This window comes from Ursus arctos, unplaced genomic scaffold, assembly GCF_023065955.2.
Source record: "Ursus arctos isolate Adak ecotype North America unplaced genomic scaffold, UrsArc2.0 scaffold_34, whole genome shotgun sequence".
Lineage (NCBI taxonomy): Eukaryota > Metazoa > Chordata > Mammalia > Carnivora > Ursidae > Ursus > Ursus arctos.
The window spans coordinates 1,463,834-1,479,602 of NW_026623030.1; the positions used below are offsets into that span (position 1 = coordinate 1,463,834).

Genomic DNA, 15,769 nt, shown 5'->3' on the forward strand with positions numbered 1-15,769 from the left:
GTTCAGAAAATAAAGACACACTCCACCTCTGAGGTCTCAGGCCAGGACAGCGAAGGAGTGAACACAGGACATGATCTGGGATGAAGATATCATCTCTGGACTATGGGACCAGGATGACCCTCCCCTCTCTATGTCCTTTGGCACTGAATCTTCTCTGAACCCAGAAAGCTCCTCAGCAACATCCCCTGAGGCCCCGCTGATTTGAAGCACCAGCAGGTCTCCCCAGCAATGGGATAAGAGAGCCCTGGGAGGAATATTGTTCAACCTCAGGCCTTGATAGCTGAATCAGGGCACGTGCACCATGGCCTAGACCCCTCTCCTCCTCAGTGTCTCACTCACTGCACAGGTGCTGTGCCTAGGCTCACATGCCTCCTACATACTAACACAGCCCCACTCCATATCAGTGACCCTGGGACAGACAGCCAGGATCATCTGCAGAAGTACCAACATTGGAGGGGAAAATGTCCAATGATACCAGCAGAAGCTGGGCCAAACCCCTTTGCTGATTATCTATTCAGCCCCAGGAGGACTATGAACAAAGCATTCAGCAGGCCTGGCCTATGTCTCCAGATCTGAAATTCCCAGACCTCTCCCCCAACCCAGCCCTCCAGGTAGGTTCTGCACCCTGTGGATCAGGAATGCATGTGCAGGAGACAGAATGAGCCTGTCACGTTTTCTTGGCTAGTGTATTTATTGTGGACAGAAGACCAGGCTGGAAGTACAAACAGAGAGACATCCATGGAGACACGAGAAGCTCAAAATGACCAAGGGAAGTCTGGCCTATCCCAATCCCCCACCCCTCTCCCCTCAGAAGCCCTCAGTTTGTTTCCCAGGCCAGTGATGGGTAATAAAGGCTAAGCACATACTGCATGGAGCAATGGGTGTTATATGCAAACCATGAATCATGGAACTCTACATCAAAAACTAAGGATGGTGACTAACATGACATAATAAAAAATTAAAAAAAAAAACAAAAAACAGGGGGAAGTATGATCTCTCGGTTGAATAGAATCATTGTTATGTCTCTGGGTGGAAGCAGTTCTCCTTTAGAGCTAAGACCTCTAGGACACCAGAGTGTAGGGTCATGGTGACAGGATCATAATTTTGCAGCAGGTCACTGGGAATATCAGTGAGTGGGGACATTCCCAATTCCACCTCTAGATCCCTGGACCCATGAATGCTGACTATGCGAGAAACATCACCATATATTGGACACATATTTAATGTAAATATCAACTCTGGAAAATGTTGTCCCAGACCTACAAGGTGTTGTCCCATGCCTGGCACAGTAACTGAGTCTTCTAGAGGACGTTAGTCCATTCATTCAAGCCAGCTGTTTCAGAATGATGGGGAAGATGGTAGAACAAGTGAATTCCACAGACATGAGCCATTGCAGCCCTTCATTTGATGCAAAATATGTACTTTGCATAGAAGACTCCCTGAAATACTAGAACAGTGGGTGAGGCATCCTGTAAGACCAAGGGTAATTGTTTGGGAGGAAGGATTGCAGTCAAAGTAAGCCTATCTAGGTAAAGGTCTATTCCAAAAACTACAGAGCTATCCCTATCATGATGGAAGAGGTCTAATGTAATTTGTCTGCCACCAAGCACAAGACTGTTTCTCAAGGGAATGGTCTCATGCTGGGAACTCAGAGTTGGTCTCCACTGTTGGCAGAGTGGTCCTCAGAAGTGACCATAGCCAGGTAAGCTTTAGTGGTGGAGATCCACAGTGATTATCCCATGAATAACCATCCACCTTGCAACATGGGCACTGTGTAATGGGGCCCACTGGACAAGTTCAAAAGTGGATGGACAAGAAGGCTGACCACTGTCCCCAGACGAGTCACATTATAGACCTGATTATTAACACCATTTCCTTTTGAGGACACACTATGGTAGACATTTTCATGGAACACATATAGGGTCCTGCTCTGTGTTCATTTGGGGAGTTGTACTCACATATCTTTTCCTCAAACACCTTTCACCAGTTTTCTTACTGTGTTTCTTGAAATCTCTGGCCATCCACTGAACTCGGATTAGAGCCTATAGGTTAGTATAGCCTCTGTCCTTCTCTCTGTCCAGGTGAAACTAACCAAGTACTCTGCTCAAATATTACCTGATTGAAGAATTATCTTCCACCCATGTTATGCAGTGGTGCCCCGGTGAGGGCTGCAGGACTAATATTGTTAACTATCAGAGCTGGCTGCACATCATACCAGAACCTCTGTAAACCAGTGGTGTGTATTTTCTCTGTTTCAGCTAGGCACAGGATTGTCCCCTTTCAGCCATAGTTGGGAGAAGAGAAAAGACAATGCAACAGGGGTTGGGCTCATGGGCATTGACCTCTTCCTCATGCAACTCACCTGTGCCTTCAGGGCCTGGTGAAGTCTGATATCAAATTAACCTCTTTGGTTCGATGTTGAACAGCTGCTCTGAATGCCCAAATCCATCACATGGTTGGACAGATGGCACCAGTCCAGGCAGGCAGTTCAGGTCACAGAGTAAATCCGTGGCTAATGAGGAGCAGACATTCTCTCTTAAGGTTCAATAGCAAGCCAAAGTGTTTCCCAATGGAAAGTTCTATTATACAGATGAAAAAAGTTGGTAAGTTGGTAAGCTTTCCATCTATTTCAGATCTAGGAACAGCATCATTCACTGATACCAGTGCCCTCTCTCAAATGAGTCTGATTAACATTTGATCCCACTATTTCTTATGGTAACCACACCCACCTTATCAATGCTGATAAAATGTAACCACATGCCTCCTAAAAGCCCAAGAATCACATCAATGGCAACCTTGGTACCCAACGCAGAGTTCAGAATCTCTAGAAAATATATGCATATACATTGTAAATATATGTACACACACATACATGTACACACATACATACAACAGACACCATTAGTATATACGTGCACACATACTAACTGGTAAATTCATATATGTATATGTGTATAACTATATACTATAAAGGAGTGTGTGACAGGAATTTGATGTCATGCGGACACACACACACACAGATGAGCCTCAGAGAAGCCACAGGGACTGTTGGCTACAAACGGGTTCCTGCTTCCCATGGTTTGCAAGGAGCTTCACACAGGCTCCTCTTGTGATTCACCTTCCCTGGAAACATACAAAGATGAGGATTCTAACACATCACACCTGCCCCTCAAGTTCTTAACTTATGAGAAATTATCACCTGGGAACTGAGCTAGTTTTGAATCACAGCCACCTAGGGTCCTCACTGTCCCTGCATCCTCAACAAAGAAGACTCTTCTCCAAAGGGACTGACTCCAAACACTCTTCCCTTCTTGTCCCTTCTTCAAATCCTGGCAGCAGCCCCACACTCACCTCTGCAGAGAGGACTCCTCCAGCCTCTCCGCACACACTACCTGCATGCCATTTTGTCTGATCTCACTTCATTCTCTGCACATCACCCTAACACTGTTCTGGTTCTTCTATCATTATTTTATTAATTGATCATTTTGTTTTTATTGTTATCCTAACTGGTCAGGAAGTATTTAATGCAATACATGCACATCTCAACAAGACGCATGAACATTTAGATGCTTATTTTTGTCCTGGAGAAATAAGTCTGAAGTCAGACGGTGGGTCTCTAGGCACTCACCAGTTCTGTGAGGTCCCAAATCTTCTCACTTTCTCTCCCACCAACACTACTATGGAGGCTTTGCTTTGCCTTATTGTTGGCAGCAGACCTCAGGATGGCTGCTGCAGCTCCAGCTAGCACACCTGAGTACCAGAGAAAGAGCACTGCATAAATCTAGTTTGTTTACTTCCTTCACAAGAGCAAAAGTCCCCAAAAAGATCCCCAGCCACATGATACGTCCATGGGCCAGTTTTGGGCCATGGATGGGGTCAATGCTGACCAAGTGGCACCTGAGAATAGCCATAGCGTAGCTTCTAAAAGAATATAGAAGACAAGATGCAGGTAGAAGGGGTTGGAGTCTATATGCTCTGTCAGCAAAGCATGTATGTACATTCTGCTGCTCCTGCCCCAAGATGGAAACTCTGACAATGGGACTGTGTCCTGTTCACACTAATTTCCAGGATGGAATGTCTGCCAGACCAAAGTGGGTCTGAATGAATGTTTGTTAAGTGACTGTTCTCCTGTCTCTGGCTTTGAGGCAATAGTCACCTCTGCCCCAGTTTGGTCCTGCACCAGCCGCTGGCACCAAAGAGGCAGTCCCTGAGTCCTGTGTCCCCTAGTGCCAAGCTCCAACACCACATGCATGACCACCCACCACCCCATACTTCAGATGAACCCTGCCTTCTCCTCCTCTGCATGAGCCTGCTCATATTCTCACGGGTAATCTGACATGCTCTTCATGATCTTGGGGCTGCAGGGAATACTTAGAGAAGAGCAATTTCTCACATGGAGCCAAAAGTCTATAGATCAGGGAATCAGGATCTGAGCAGTGGATTCAGAATCTCCACCTGGAGGTAGGTCTTCCCTGTACTTCCAGCCACCAACGTGGAGTGGCCTCCAGGGGGCAGCAGAGATCACCTGGACATGGGGTGTGATTGGGCATCAGAGGTTCTAACAGCCAGGGAGGGTTCATCACTACCACCTGAGACCTAAAGGAAAAGTCATAGGCTTTCTATAGTGTCTATAGTGTCACCTTTCACACCAACATAAAATTCTGACTCCGTGTCCCTCACATCTCTCTCTTCTAGAATTTGCCTCTATCTCTTGCACAGGTCCAGGACGTCATGCCTCTCCGGCCCAGCCCATTTCAGCTAAAACCCAGTCACTGTCAATCCCTGTAAGGCACAGCATCTATCCCAGGAGCTGAGTGCACACTGGGGATTCTGAGTCACAGAATCTAGGACCTGTCCTAGGAGCTCTCTGTGAGGACATCACCTACAGTACCTCAATGGCTCCTGCAAAGAGAAGAATTTTCTTAGCAAGAGAAGAATTTTCTTCACGTTTGATGGTCACAAACAGGGATCTGGGTAGAAACTGCACCGACCTAAGCCTCTTAAGTTCACCCAGGAGCAAGGAAAGGACAAAATCTGGAGGGGACATTCAGAACCAACTATGGGACAACTGGGTGAAGCAGAATCCCCTGGGCTGATGGGAGGTCTGTCTGCACGGGCCACCCCTCCCTCTCTGTGTCCCTTGGGGCTGAGCCTTCTCTGAAACCACAAACCTCCTCAACAGCAGCCTCTGAACCCCTGAGGATTTGCATAACCTGCAGGTGTTTCCAGCAAGGGGATAAGAGAGGCCTGGGAAGGAAACTGCCCACCCTAGGGCCTCAGGGAGCAGAATCGGGGCACCTCCACCATGGCCTGGACCCCTCTCCTCCTCGGATTCCTGGCTCACTGCACAGGTGCTGAGCCCAGGCTCACACCCACCCAGACCCACAGAACTGTCACAAAGCTGGCCCTGACTCAGAGCTCAGCAGGGCACTACCTGTGGGGGGCAGGGTGCTCATGACCCAGCTGCAGGATGAGGGGCTGGAGGGGTGAACTCCCCCCACTGTGTTCACTGGACTGTATGAGCCCTGAGGGGCTGCACCTGCCAGGGAAAGATTGTCAGGGTTCTTATTTGTTCAAACGCTCCATCCATCAGCCTATCCAGGGGGCCCTGGGGCTGAGACTGGTGGGAAAGGTGCCCTGTGTGCCCAGAGTACCCCAAAACTTGAATCTAGGTCAGGCGGGTGGGGACTACCTAACGAAAAGACTCGAGTTAAAAGCCCACCTCTCCTTTTCTCTCTTGCAGGTTCCATGGCTGCCTATGTGGTGACTCAGCCCCCCTCAGTGTCAGTGACCCCGGGACAGACGGCCAGCATCACCTGTGGGGGAGACAACATTGCAAGTAGATATGTTTCTTGGTACCAGCAGAAGCCAGGCCAGGCACCCGTGATGATTATCAATAGTAATAACAACCGGCCCTCAGGGATCCCTGAGCGATTCTCCGGCTCCAAGTCAGGGAACACGGCCACCCTGACCATCAGCGGGGCCCAGGCCAAAGACGAGGCCGACTATTACTGTCTACCATATCAGGGTGGTAGTTACACATCACAGTGACACAGGCAGATGGGGAAGTGAGACATAAACCCCTTCCCCGTCTGTGTCACCCTCTCCTCCAGCAGCAGGAGGCCTGTGCACAAACCAACGAGCAGGTCTGATCCAGGTCCGATCCAGGTCCCCAGGTCTGAGGTCCGCAGGCTGCTCCCGCCTCCCTGCCCTGCAGACTGGCTCCGCAGAGGATGGATGAGGGAAACATACAAATTACCATTGAATGAGATTCCATTTGTTTGAAGAGGCAGAGCATGACTGAACATGTTCAGTGCAGACGTGGACATCATGTGAACAGGGCCACCTCTCACTTCTGGGGATGAAAACTGCAGTCAGGGTCTGAGAGTAAACATGCACGGGATGACACTGACAACAGATTAGATGCTGCAAAAGAAGAGATTCGTGAACCTCATGACATAAAAGTTGCAACCATTCAAAACGAAATAAGAGGGGAAAAAAAGCCTGTAAGAAATGAACAGGGCCTCGTTGTTTGCAGGACCACCTCCTGCAGCCCACTGTGCTTGTACCTAGAGCCCCCCAGCAGAGAAGACAGACAGGACAGAATAGAAAATATGCTTAAAGAAATATTGGACACAAATGTTACAAATATGGCAAAAACAACAACTGACATATTCTGGAAGCTCAACGAGGCCCAAGCATGGGAGCCATGAAGCATCGACAGTCTCACCCCCATCACAGTCCACTGCTGAACCCCAGCGTGGAAGAGTCATGTGCGAAGCAGCCAGAGAGAACACGCTCGTCATATGCTGAGGCCTAAACATGGTGGAAGGAGATTTTATTATGAGCAATGCAAGCAAGAAGGCGGTGGAGAAATATCCTTTAACAGAAAGGTATTTATGAATCTGTAGGGACTCCTGGGTCGTTCATTCGGTTAAGCGTCTGCCTTTGGTTCAGGTCATGATCCTGGAGTCCTGGGACCAAGCCATTTGTCCTGCTGCCTGCTCAGCGGGGAGTCTGCTTCTCCCTGTCCCTCTGCCCCTCCCCCTACTTGTGCTCTCTCACTCTCTCTCTCAAATAAACAAAATCTTTAGAAGTATATTAATGTGTAAAAAAAGAAAAATCTGTCCACCTGAAATTCACTATCCAGTGAAAATCTCTCTCAAAAAGGAAGCAAGATAAAGCTTTCGGACTGCACGACGTCACATAACATCAACCACGGACACTCACTACAACAGCGAGGGACGGACGCTCCTCGCACAGAGGCAGAGTCGATCAGATAGCAACGTGAATGCACACACAAAGTGTCAGCTCTGGGATCTACATGGACAAACAGAGAAACTTCTGTCGTACATTCACGCCTCTGAATGGTAACTGTGTGAAGCCGAACATAGTGACAATATGTCCTGGTCTGTGATGAATCTCAGACTAAACTCATGACCGCCATAGCATAAAATTGGGGGTGGGGTGAGAAGAACACATTAAAATAGTCTTGTGTTCTATGTGAAGTGATAGAAAATCACTGGAAGGTGGAATTTGGGAGGTCGATGGGTCCTGTAAACCCTAAAGCAACAATAAGCTAAAACCTTTCAATAACAAAGAGTCGTATCTAACGAGGTGTACTCGTTAGGGTTCTCCAGACGGAACCAACAGGAGAGGCACACAGCTGACCCCTGAACAACACGGGCCGAATGGCTTGAGTTACTCACAAGGGTTTACATGATAGTAATGTAAATGTATTTCTTTTTGTTCATGCTTTTTCCCCAAATCTGTGTTTTATTCCCACAAGACAGCCAGGGTTGGGGTGTGCCGAGCAGAGACAGGTGGACGGACATTCCTCCGGGAGAGGGTGCCTACCCTGTCTGGAGTCTCTCCCAGAGCAGAGGTCTGATTTTCAGGGAGACAGTAAGGGTACCTCATGGAACCCTCCAAGGGGAAGTGGGCTCGGGTGAGGGGCGCACAGCTACAGAGCTATGGGTAGCAGAGAAGGTCCTTCTTTATTACCAGGGACCCTTCCATGGGACATACCACATCACCACACAGCCTTCTGGTCAATATGGAACTTGGTGAAGGTCCATTTGACGGCATTTCCCTGCATGATCCAGCACTTGGGCTGGGCTTCTACCCCCTTCCACAGGGACTGGGCAACCTCCGTATTCGCACGGATCTTGCTGTGCTTATAGAATTTGATCTTAGAGCCATCGGCAGACTGCCCCATCTGCACATGACTCCCCGGCTGCTGCCTCTCCAGCTGGGCACAAGGGAAGGCCAGGCTCCATGAACCCCACTCAGCATAAGGGGCTGGCTGGTCAAGGAGCTGAGTGCATTCACGTCTCATGTGCCACATCGTTAGGGCATGTTGGTGACGATGCACAGGTGCTTGTGCAGATCAGCCATATGCCCATCGATGTCCTGGGCTGAGAACTGGTGCACGGGGTGAGCACAGTGGCCGTCCTCACTAGAGACTCACATGGCGCTGGCCGGGCAGGGGCTGCTAGGGCCCCACACACCAGCACCAGCTAGCCAAATTTGCCTTATTTTCTACTTCACAACATTTTCTTTTTCAGCTTACCTTTTTATGAGAATACAATATATAACACATGTAACATGTAAAATACGTATTAATCCACTCTGTATGTTGTCAGTAAGGCTTATGGTCGAGAGTAGACTATTAGGAGTTAAGGTTTGGGGGAGTCAAAAGTCATATGCAGATTTTTGACTGCACAGGTGTCAGCATCCCTAACACCTTCTTAGTTCAAAAGTATAATACAAAATTTTCACAATGTGTTCCAAAAGATACACGAATGTGGTTGACTTCCTATCTCTTTTCATGTAGCCATTGTTACAAAGTAAAGTACACATCACTAGAAATCTATAGACCACTAACTCTTACAAATAGGGGCACAAAAATCCTCGACAAAACACTATCAAACCTAATCCAGCAAGTTATAGAGAGAATTAGACACCATGAGCAGATGGGATTTATTGCAATAATATGAAGTATTTAACAGATGAAGTACAATTAGTGCAATACATCTTATCAATGGGATATAATTTTAAAATCAAATAATTATCTCAATATTTGCAGAAACAGCATTTGACAAACACAATATCCTTTCATTAATAAACCAGGCATATAAAGTGACTTTCCTGTATAAATTAGGCATATAAAATCCAGGAAGTCTGCCACACAAAGTACATCAATAAATGTTTGCAGGGTGAGGGTCTCCTATCTCCAACCTGGGGGTAACGACCACCACAACCCCATTTTAGCATTTCACCATCAGCCAGCACCAGTAGGAAAAAGACTGTGAGTCCTTTCCTGCCTGGGCTTGAGGCTGCAGAACTTACTTGGAAATAGGGAGTTTTTCCCTGCAGCCAGCTGTCCACAGATCAGGAAATCAGGATGTGAGCAGTGGGCTCTGAATCTCCACCTGGACAAATGACGCCGCTGTGCCTCCAGCAGCCACGAGGGGGCAGCAGAGATCACCGGTCAAACAACCTGAACGTGGGGGGAGCCTGGCATCAGGGGTTCTGATAGAGGGTGGGTAGGTCACCATGACCTGAGGCCTGAGGGAAAAGGTGAAGGTTTTCTACAATATCACCTCGACACTGATGTACAATTCTAAATTGGGTCTCTCGAGCTGGCTCCCCTAGATTAGCCTCTGTCTCTAGCACAGGTCCAGGACTTCAGGCCTCCCCACCCCATTCCTGATAAACTCAATGAATTTCAAACCTTACTCAAGCACTGGGTCTGTCCCTGGCACTGAGTGCACCCAGGGGATACTGAGGCACGACATCTATGACCTGCCCCGGAAGCTCTCCACAAGGATAGACCCTATGGCACCTCAAGGGCTACTTAAACTCTATGCACACTTGGCAAGGGAGGAATTTTGCTCAGGTTTCATGCTTACACACTGGAATCTGCACTGACCTAAGCCTCCTAGGCCTGGGGTCAGCCGGGGTCCAGCGTTCAGTCCTCAGGAGGAAGCTGAGATGGTCACCCCTATCTCCAGAGGCTGAAGGGACCTTATTCTGAGGGTCAGACACACACTGACCCCCAGGACACTGACGGGATGACACAGTGAATGCCTCACATGGGAACTGCAGATCCCTGCACTGGGCACCAGTGTTCTGGAAGCTGACTCGTCTGAGCTGGACATGTCGGGAACATCCTGACCATTCACCTCCTGCCTCTGTTCCCACCTCCAGGCAGAGTCAGGCCAGGACTGCAGCTTCTTTCTTTGTTTGGCAGCATCTCAGGGCTTAGGAGGATGAACACTGGGAGCTCCCAGACCCTGGAATGACGATCCACAGCCTCCCCGTGAGACGGTCTCCAGAATGAAGTGGAATCTCACTACCTGAGGCCACAGCTCTGCTCCATGAGCTGTCCTTGGGTCAGCGACAGGATCCAGCTCCTGCAGGGACCCTGGCTCTGGACACCAAGCCCACCCCATATGGGAAGACCTAACCCTGGGGACCCCGACAAGACATGGAGCTTGATGGTGGTTTGTTAAGTCAGGGATGGTTTCTCATGAAATTTGCATGATTGCATCTAATATTGACAAAAACCTAAAACAAAATTGTTGACAATACCAATTGTTCCAATGCTGCAGATTAAGGGGAGAAAAAAGCACCATGTGTGAATAGACTAGAAGTTGTGATGCATCTCCAACAGCAGGTGGTGGTTTCACAAGTGGACTCCCACAGACCAAATCATGCACGAACATTCTAATGAGAAAGTTCCACAGTATAGTGACATGGGAAGCATAGGACCACAGTGCCTCAGGGATGCAGGGGGGACATGGTGCAGGAGGAGGAGGGAATGAAGCCACAGGCCGTACTCCCTGTATCAAGTGTTGACTGTAACTCTCAGAGGGCCCAGCCCAGCTGCATAGTCAGGCTCCTGAAAGATACAGAAGGAGCCAAGGACAGCATGCAAGCAAGGTGGTCACAGAGGGTTGTCATGTGGTCTGATCCCCAGAAGGTGCCTGTGATCCCAGACCCTGCAGACAAAGGCTAGTGTCTGACCTGAAAGCTGTTTGGAGGGAGCTGGGGCCTCCCCTCTTCCTCCTCAGTCACATGATCTCATCTCACCACTGATTTATTAAGTAGGAGCCCAGAAGTGGAGGAAATTTGCATAAGTACTACCAATCACAGTCCCAGGGCCCTGGAAGGGAATAAGAGAGGCTGGGGTGGAGCCCAGCAGTGCTGTGAGTCTCAGGAGGCAGAGCTCTGGGCACATCCACCATGGCCTGGACCCCTCTCCTGCTCCCCGTCCTCACTCTGTGCACAGGTGCCGCCCCCCTCCAAGACTGCCCACATGCTCAGACCCCACAGGATTGAGCTGGGTCTCAAGCGACCACTGAGCTCAGACCAGCACAGACTCGGGACTGGGTCCCTGGGCTGAGCCCCTGAACCTCACACCAACCTCTCCTCTTCTGTCTTTTCAGGCTCCGTGGCCTCCAGTGTGCTGACTCAGTCTCCCTCGGTGTCAGTGTCCCTGGGACAGACGGCTACCATCACCTGCTCTGGAGAGATACTGAGTAAAGCATATACACAATGGATCCAGCAGAAGGCAGGCCAAGCCCCTGTGACGGTCATTTATAAGGACACTGAGCGGCCCTCTGGGATCCCCAACCGATTCTCTGGCTCCAGTTCCGGGAACACACACACCCTGACCATCAGCGGGGCCCGGGCCGAGGACGAGGCTGACTATTACTGTGAAGCCTGGGACAGCAATGTTAATGCTCACAGTGACACGGGCAGATGGGGAAGTGAGACACAAACCCCTTCCCCTTCTGGGTCACCCTTTCCTCCAGCCCCAGGAGGCCTGTGCACAGAGCAGGGAGCAGATCTGACCCAGGTCCCCAGGTCTAACGTCCCCAGGCCTCCCTCCCCACCCACCCAGGTTGAATCCGGGGAGGGAACGCACACAGTAATAGTAACTATGTTTCATTTGTGACTGTGGGGGGACGAATGACTGAATATGTGAGAAGAAGATATCAAAGATATACTTTATAGACCAAGTGCTTAAAAATGTCCCTAAATGAAAATTACACGAACTGAAAGTCACTGTGATATTGTCAGCAGATTCGATGATGACAAGGAAGAGATTAGTGAACTTGATTTCATGGCCGTGAAAAAATCTCTTCAAGCGAAACAGAAAGAGTAAAGCTGGAAAAAATGAATGAAGATCAGTGTGCTTAGGACAACTTCCTGCAGCCTCGAGTGTGTGGTGCAGTAAGTGACTGAGACAAGGTGGGGAGCAGGGGTTCATAGAACAGCGTTTGAAGAAATAATACACAAAATACTTCAGATTTGGTGAAACCTATGAGGCAGATTATCCTAAAGCTCCAAAACCTCTGACAAGGGAGCACAAGAGACATCACAGGACACGTTGTATGAAATGGCTGCAACCCCGCGATGCAGACGTTCTCGCAGCCAGAGAGGACAGCTGTGTTCCAGACAGAGGAACCCGCATCGCGGTGGGAGCACATTTCTCATCACAAACTGTGTCACCAAGAATACAGGAGAGCAATGCTTTCAAATTACTGATAGGAGATACCTGTCAATTTTGATCTTCATTCACTGAAAATGTCACTGAAAAGTGAAGGCAAATAAACCCTTTCTCAGATGGCAAACCTCACAGAAATAATCACCTGCAGACCTTCAGCCCAAGGACAGTGAAGGACCCTCCTCGGACAGAGGAAAGGGTGACAGACAGAAATGTGGATGTATACAATATGTGAATCTATACAAAATTTGGTACTTATAGTTGGTATCAGATATCAGAACTATACGTATACATGTAATAAGATTTTATTGGTTAATGTCCCTAGAAGATAGTCAATCTTTTTTTTTAAAGATTTATTTATTTATTTATTTATTTATTTATTTATTTATTTACTTATTTATTAGACAGAGAGAGAGACAGCCAGCGAGAGAGGGAACACAAGCAGGGGGAGTGGGAGAGGAAAAAGTAGGCTCCCAGCGGAGGAGAAAGATGGGAACTCGATCCTAGACCATCGGGATCACACCCTGAACTGAAGGCAGACGCCTAACGACTAAGGCACCCAGGCGCCCCTAGAAGACAGTCAATCTTAAGCAGAAATACAAACTATATATTGGATGGAGAAAAAAAAATATATGCCAATATCAGCAAAATTGGTGGGAGAGAATATCATGTTATTACCTCCTTATTCCCTGTGAAAATTATATCATGTCACAAGGTAAGTTAGAAGGTAAGGGTTTCCAACCCTAAATAAGCCATTAAAATGAAACCATTTGAACTACAAAGACTCAGAGCAAATAAGATCCATTACCTGGGATTCGCCAGAGAATACGGATCCAATCAGACCTGTATCTCATCTACACCCAGATGTATATACATATGTCACACACACACACACACACACACACACACACACACACGTAGAGAGAGAGCGCCAGAGACAGCAAGAGAGACAGAAAGTTATTTTAAGAAATTGGTCATGAAGTCCTGGGGCAGCAGGTCTGGAAGATGCAGGGAGACCAGAAGACTGGAGACTCAAGCAACAATGACGTTGCAATGGTAGTCGGAATATGGCTGCTAACATGTCAAATGATGTGTTAACAGGAGACAAGAAGAAAATTAAAAGATAGAAGTCATACTCAGATCACAAATACAAGGGTTGAGAATAACAGCAGACCCGACAAGACCAACACGTGAGGGAACCGGAAGACACAGCACAGACACTGAAAGTGAAAGACAGAAAAAAATTTTAAAGTGAACAGAGAATCCCTGAGTTGTAGGACACAGTTAGCAATGGAATGGGGTGTGATTGTGTCAGAAAAGGAGAAACAGTGGGGTGCAGAGGATGGGAAAATATGAAGAATTATTAGCCAAAATGTTCCAAATTTGATGAAAATTCAAAAGTGACAGATCAAAATCTCAACAAAGCTGAAGGACAAGAAATCAATTTAATAGTAATAAAAGAAATACCTGTCCCTTCAATATCAAACATTTAAGGCAGCTACAAGAGACAGGCTTAGAAGCAGCCAGAGGAAGACACCTGTACTCAGGGGAATGAAGACAAGGTTTGCAGTGGACTTTGCATTGACAGAAATGCCCACAAGAGACAGTGGATTAACACCTTTAAGATGCTGGAAAAGGGAAAAACTTTAATTCTTCATCTAGGGAAAATATCCTTCAAAATGAAAGCTGAATAAAAAAATTTCACATATACAAAAACTGACAGAATCGCTCATCAAATGACCCATAATACAAGCAATAAGCAGACATCCTTCTGGAGGGACAAGGTGATTCCAGAGAGAATCTGAATCTACAAAAAAGAATGTAAAAATCAGAAATGCTAACTATACAGATAAAAATTAAGACTTTTTCCTTATCTAAATCTCTTTAGAAGACAATTGTTTGTCTATAGCAAATATAATAACTATGTACGGTGGAATTTCTAATATAGGTAAAATTACATGTGTGCAATGTCTGTATCCAGGACGCCTGGACTTCTCTCCTGGACTCACCCCCACTTCTCTCGGTTTTTCTGGGAAGCGAACCTCTCTGGGCCTTTGCTTCACCTGCTGTGAAATGGGGAAGCTTATCTCAAGTATGAAACATTTTTTAAATCAAATGATACATAACAGTGTAAGCGTCTTACTAATTAGAGAGCCTCCATGTGATCTTGGGGAGTTGACCTTGGAGGTGGAGTCCCCTGTCTCCCTCTGTGGGAATACGAGGACAAGTTGTCAGCTGCACTGGGACCTGCATCTTGTGCGATTGCTTCCAAGTCTGAGTGAGCAGGTTCCCGGTTCCACAAAACCACAGACTAGGCCACGGTAAAAATCCTCCCACACCACACGCCAAAAGATGTGGGCTGGAATAATAAAAAAGTAGTAAAAAACAACACTAATAACATCAAAAACTGAAGGTTCGCCTGCACAACTGAACTTAGCTCCAGAAGCATCACCTGTTGCTCTGATGACCCAACTACACTGATGGGGATACAGGAAGCACCAGTCCTGATGCCTAAATACCCAGGAATCTGCTGGCTGTGGGACATCACACAGGTTTGTCTGCACCCTGACCCTTTTCAGATGCACTACACTGAACCCTGCACTCTCTCTGTTGTATGAACACAAGGGGCCAGGCCAAGGCATTTCAACTCAGGGACAAGTACAGGAATCCCACGTGTCCTGCTTCCTGCAGCATGTATGTGACCTTCTGTGCTGGGCTGGGCAGGGCAGGGGAGCAGCTGGCTGTGGGAGGCGGGAAACCCTGGTCCACACCCTTCCTCAGGTGACAGGTGCTGTGGGATGACCTGCAGGAGGGAAGCTCAGGATCTGAGTCCTCCTCCACCAGCAGGGGACAGCAGAGCTGCAGCAGGAGCAGCAGAACAGAGGCTAGGGCTGCCCAGGGGGACCCTCAAAGGGATACCAGACCTGGGGGTCGGGAGGGGCTGACCTCAGAGGCCATGGGGATGACCCATCCTATCTCCTCAGGCTGCAAAGACCATGTTCTGAGGGTCAGACACCCAGTGTCACCCAGGACACTGCCAGGAGTCCTGACACAGTGAGCACCTCACCTGGGAAATTCGGGTCCCCTCTCTGTCCACCAGGGTTCCCAGGGACTGACTCCTCTGTGCTGGGCACGTCCAGAGACACCCCGATGACTCACACTCTGCCTCTCCTTCCCCACCTCTGCCCCAACTCAGACCTGGGGCTGTAGCTCCTTTGCTCAGAAGCATCTCAGGGGGCAACAGGCAGAGCA

At 48.2% G+C, this 15,769-nt stretch overlaps 2 gene segments (V, D, J or C); both read left to right on the forward strand.

Moving 5' to 3' along the window:
• Positions 1–5,278: 5,278 nt before the first annotated feature.
• On the forward strand, positions 5,279–6,051 carry LOC113247047 (immunoglobulin lambda variable 3-1-like). The segment is given in 2 exon segments: positions 5,279–5,351; positions 5,744–6,051. Coding segments are annotated over 2 exon segments (354 nt in total).
• Positions 6,052–11,187: 5,136 nt separating this feature from the next.
• On the forward strand, positions 11,188–15,727 carry LOC113249410 (immunoglobulin lambda variable 3-25-like). The segment is given in 3 exon segments: positions 11,188–11,296; positions 11,454–11,777; positions 15,618–15,727. Coding segments are annotated over 3 exon segments (480 nt in total).
• Positions 15,728–15,769: the final 42 nt, after the last annotated feature.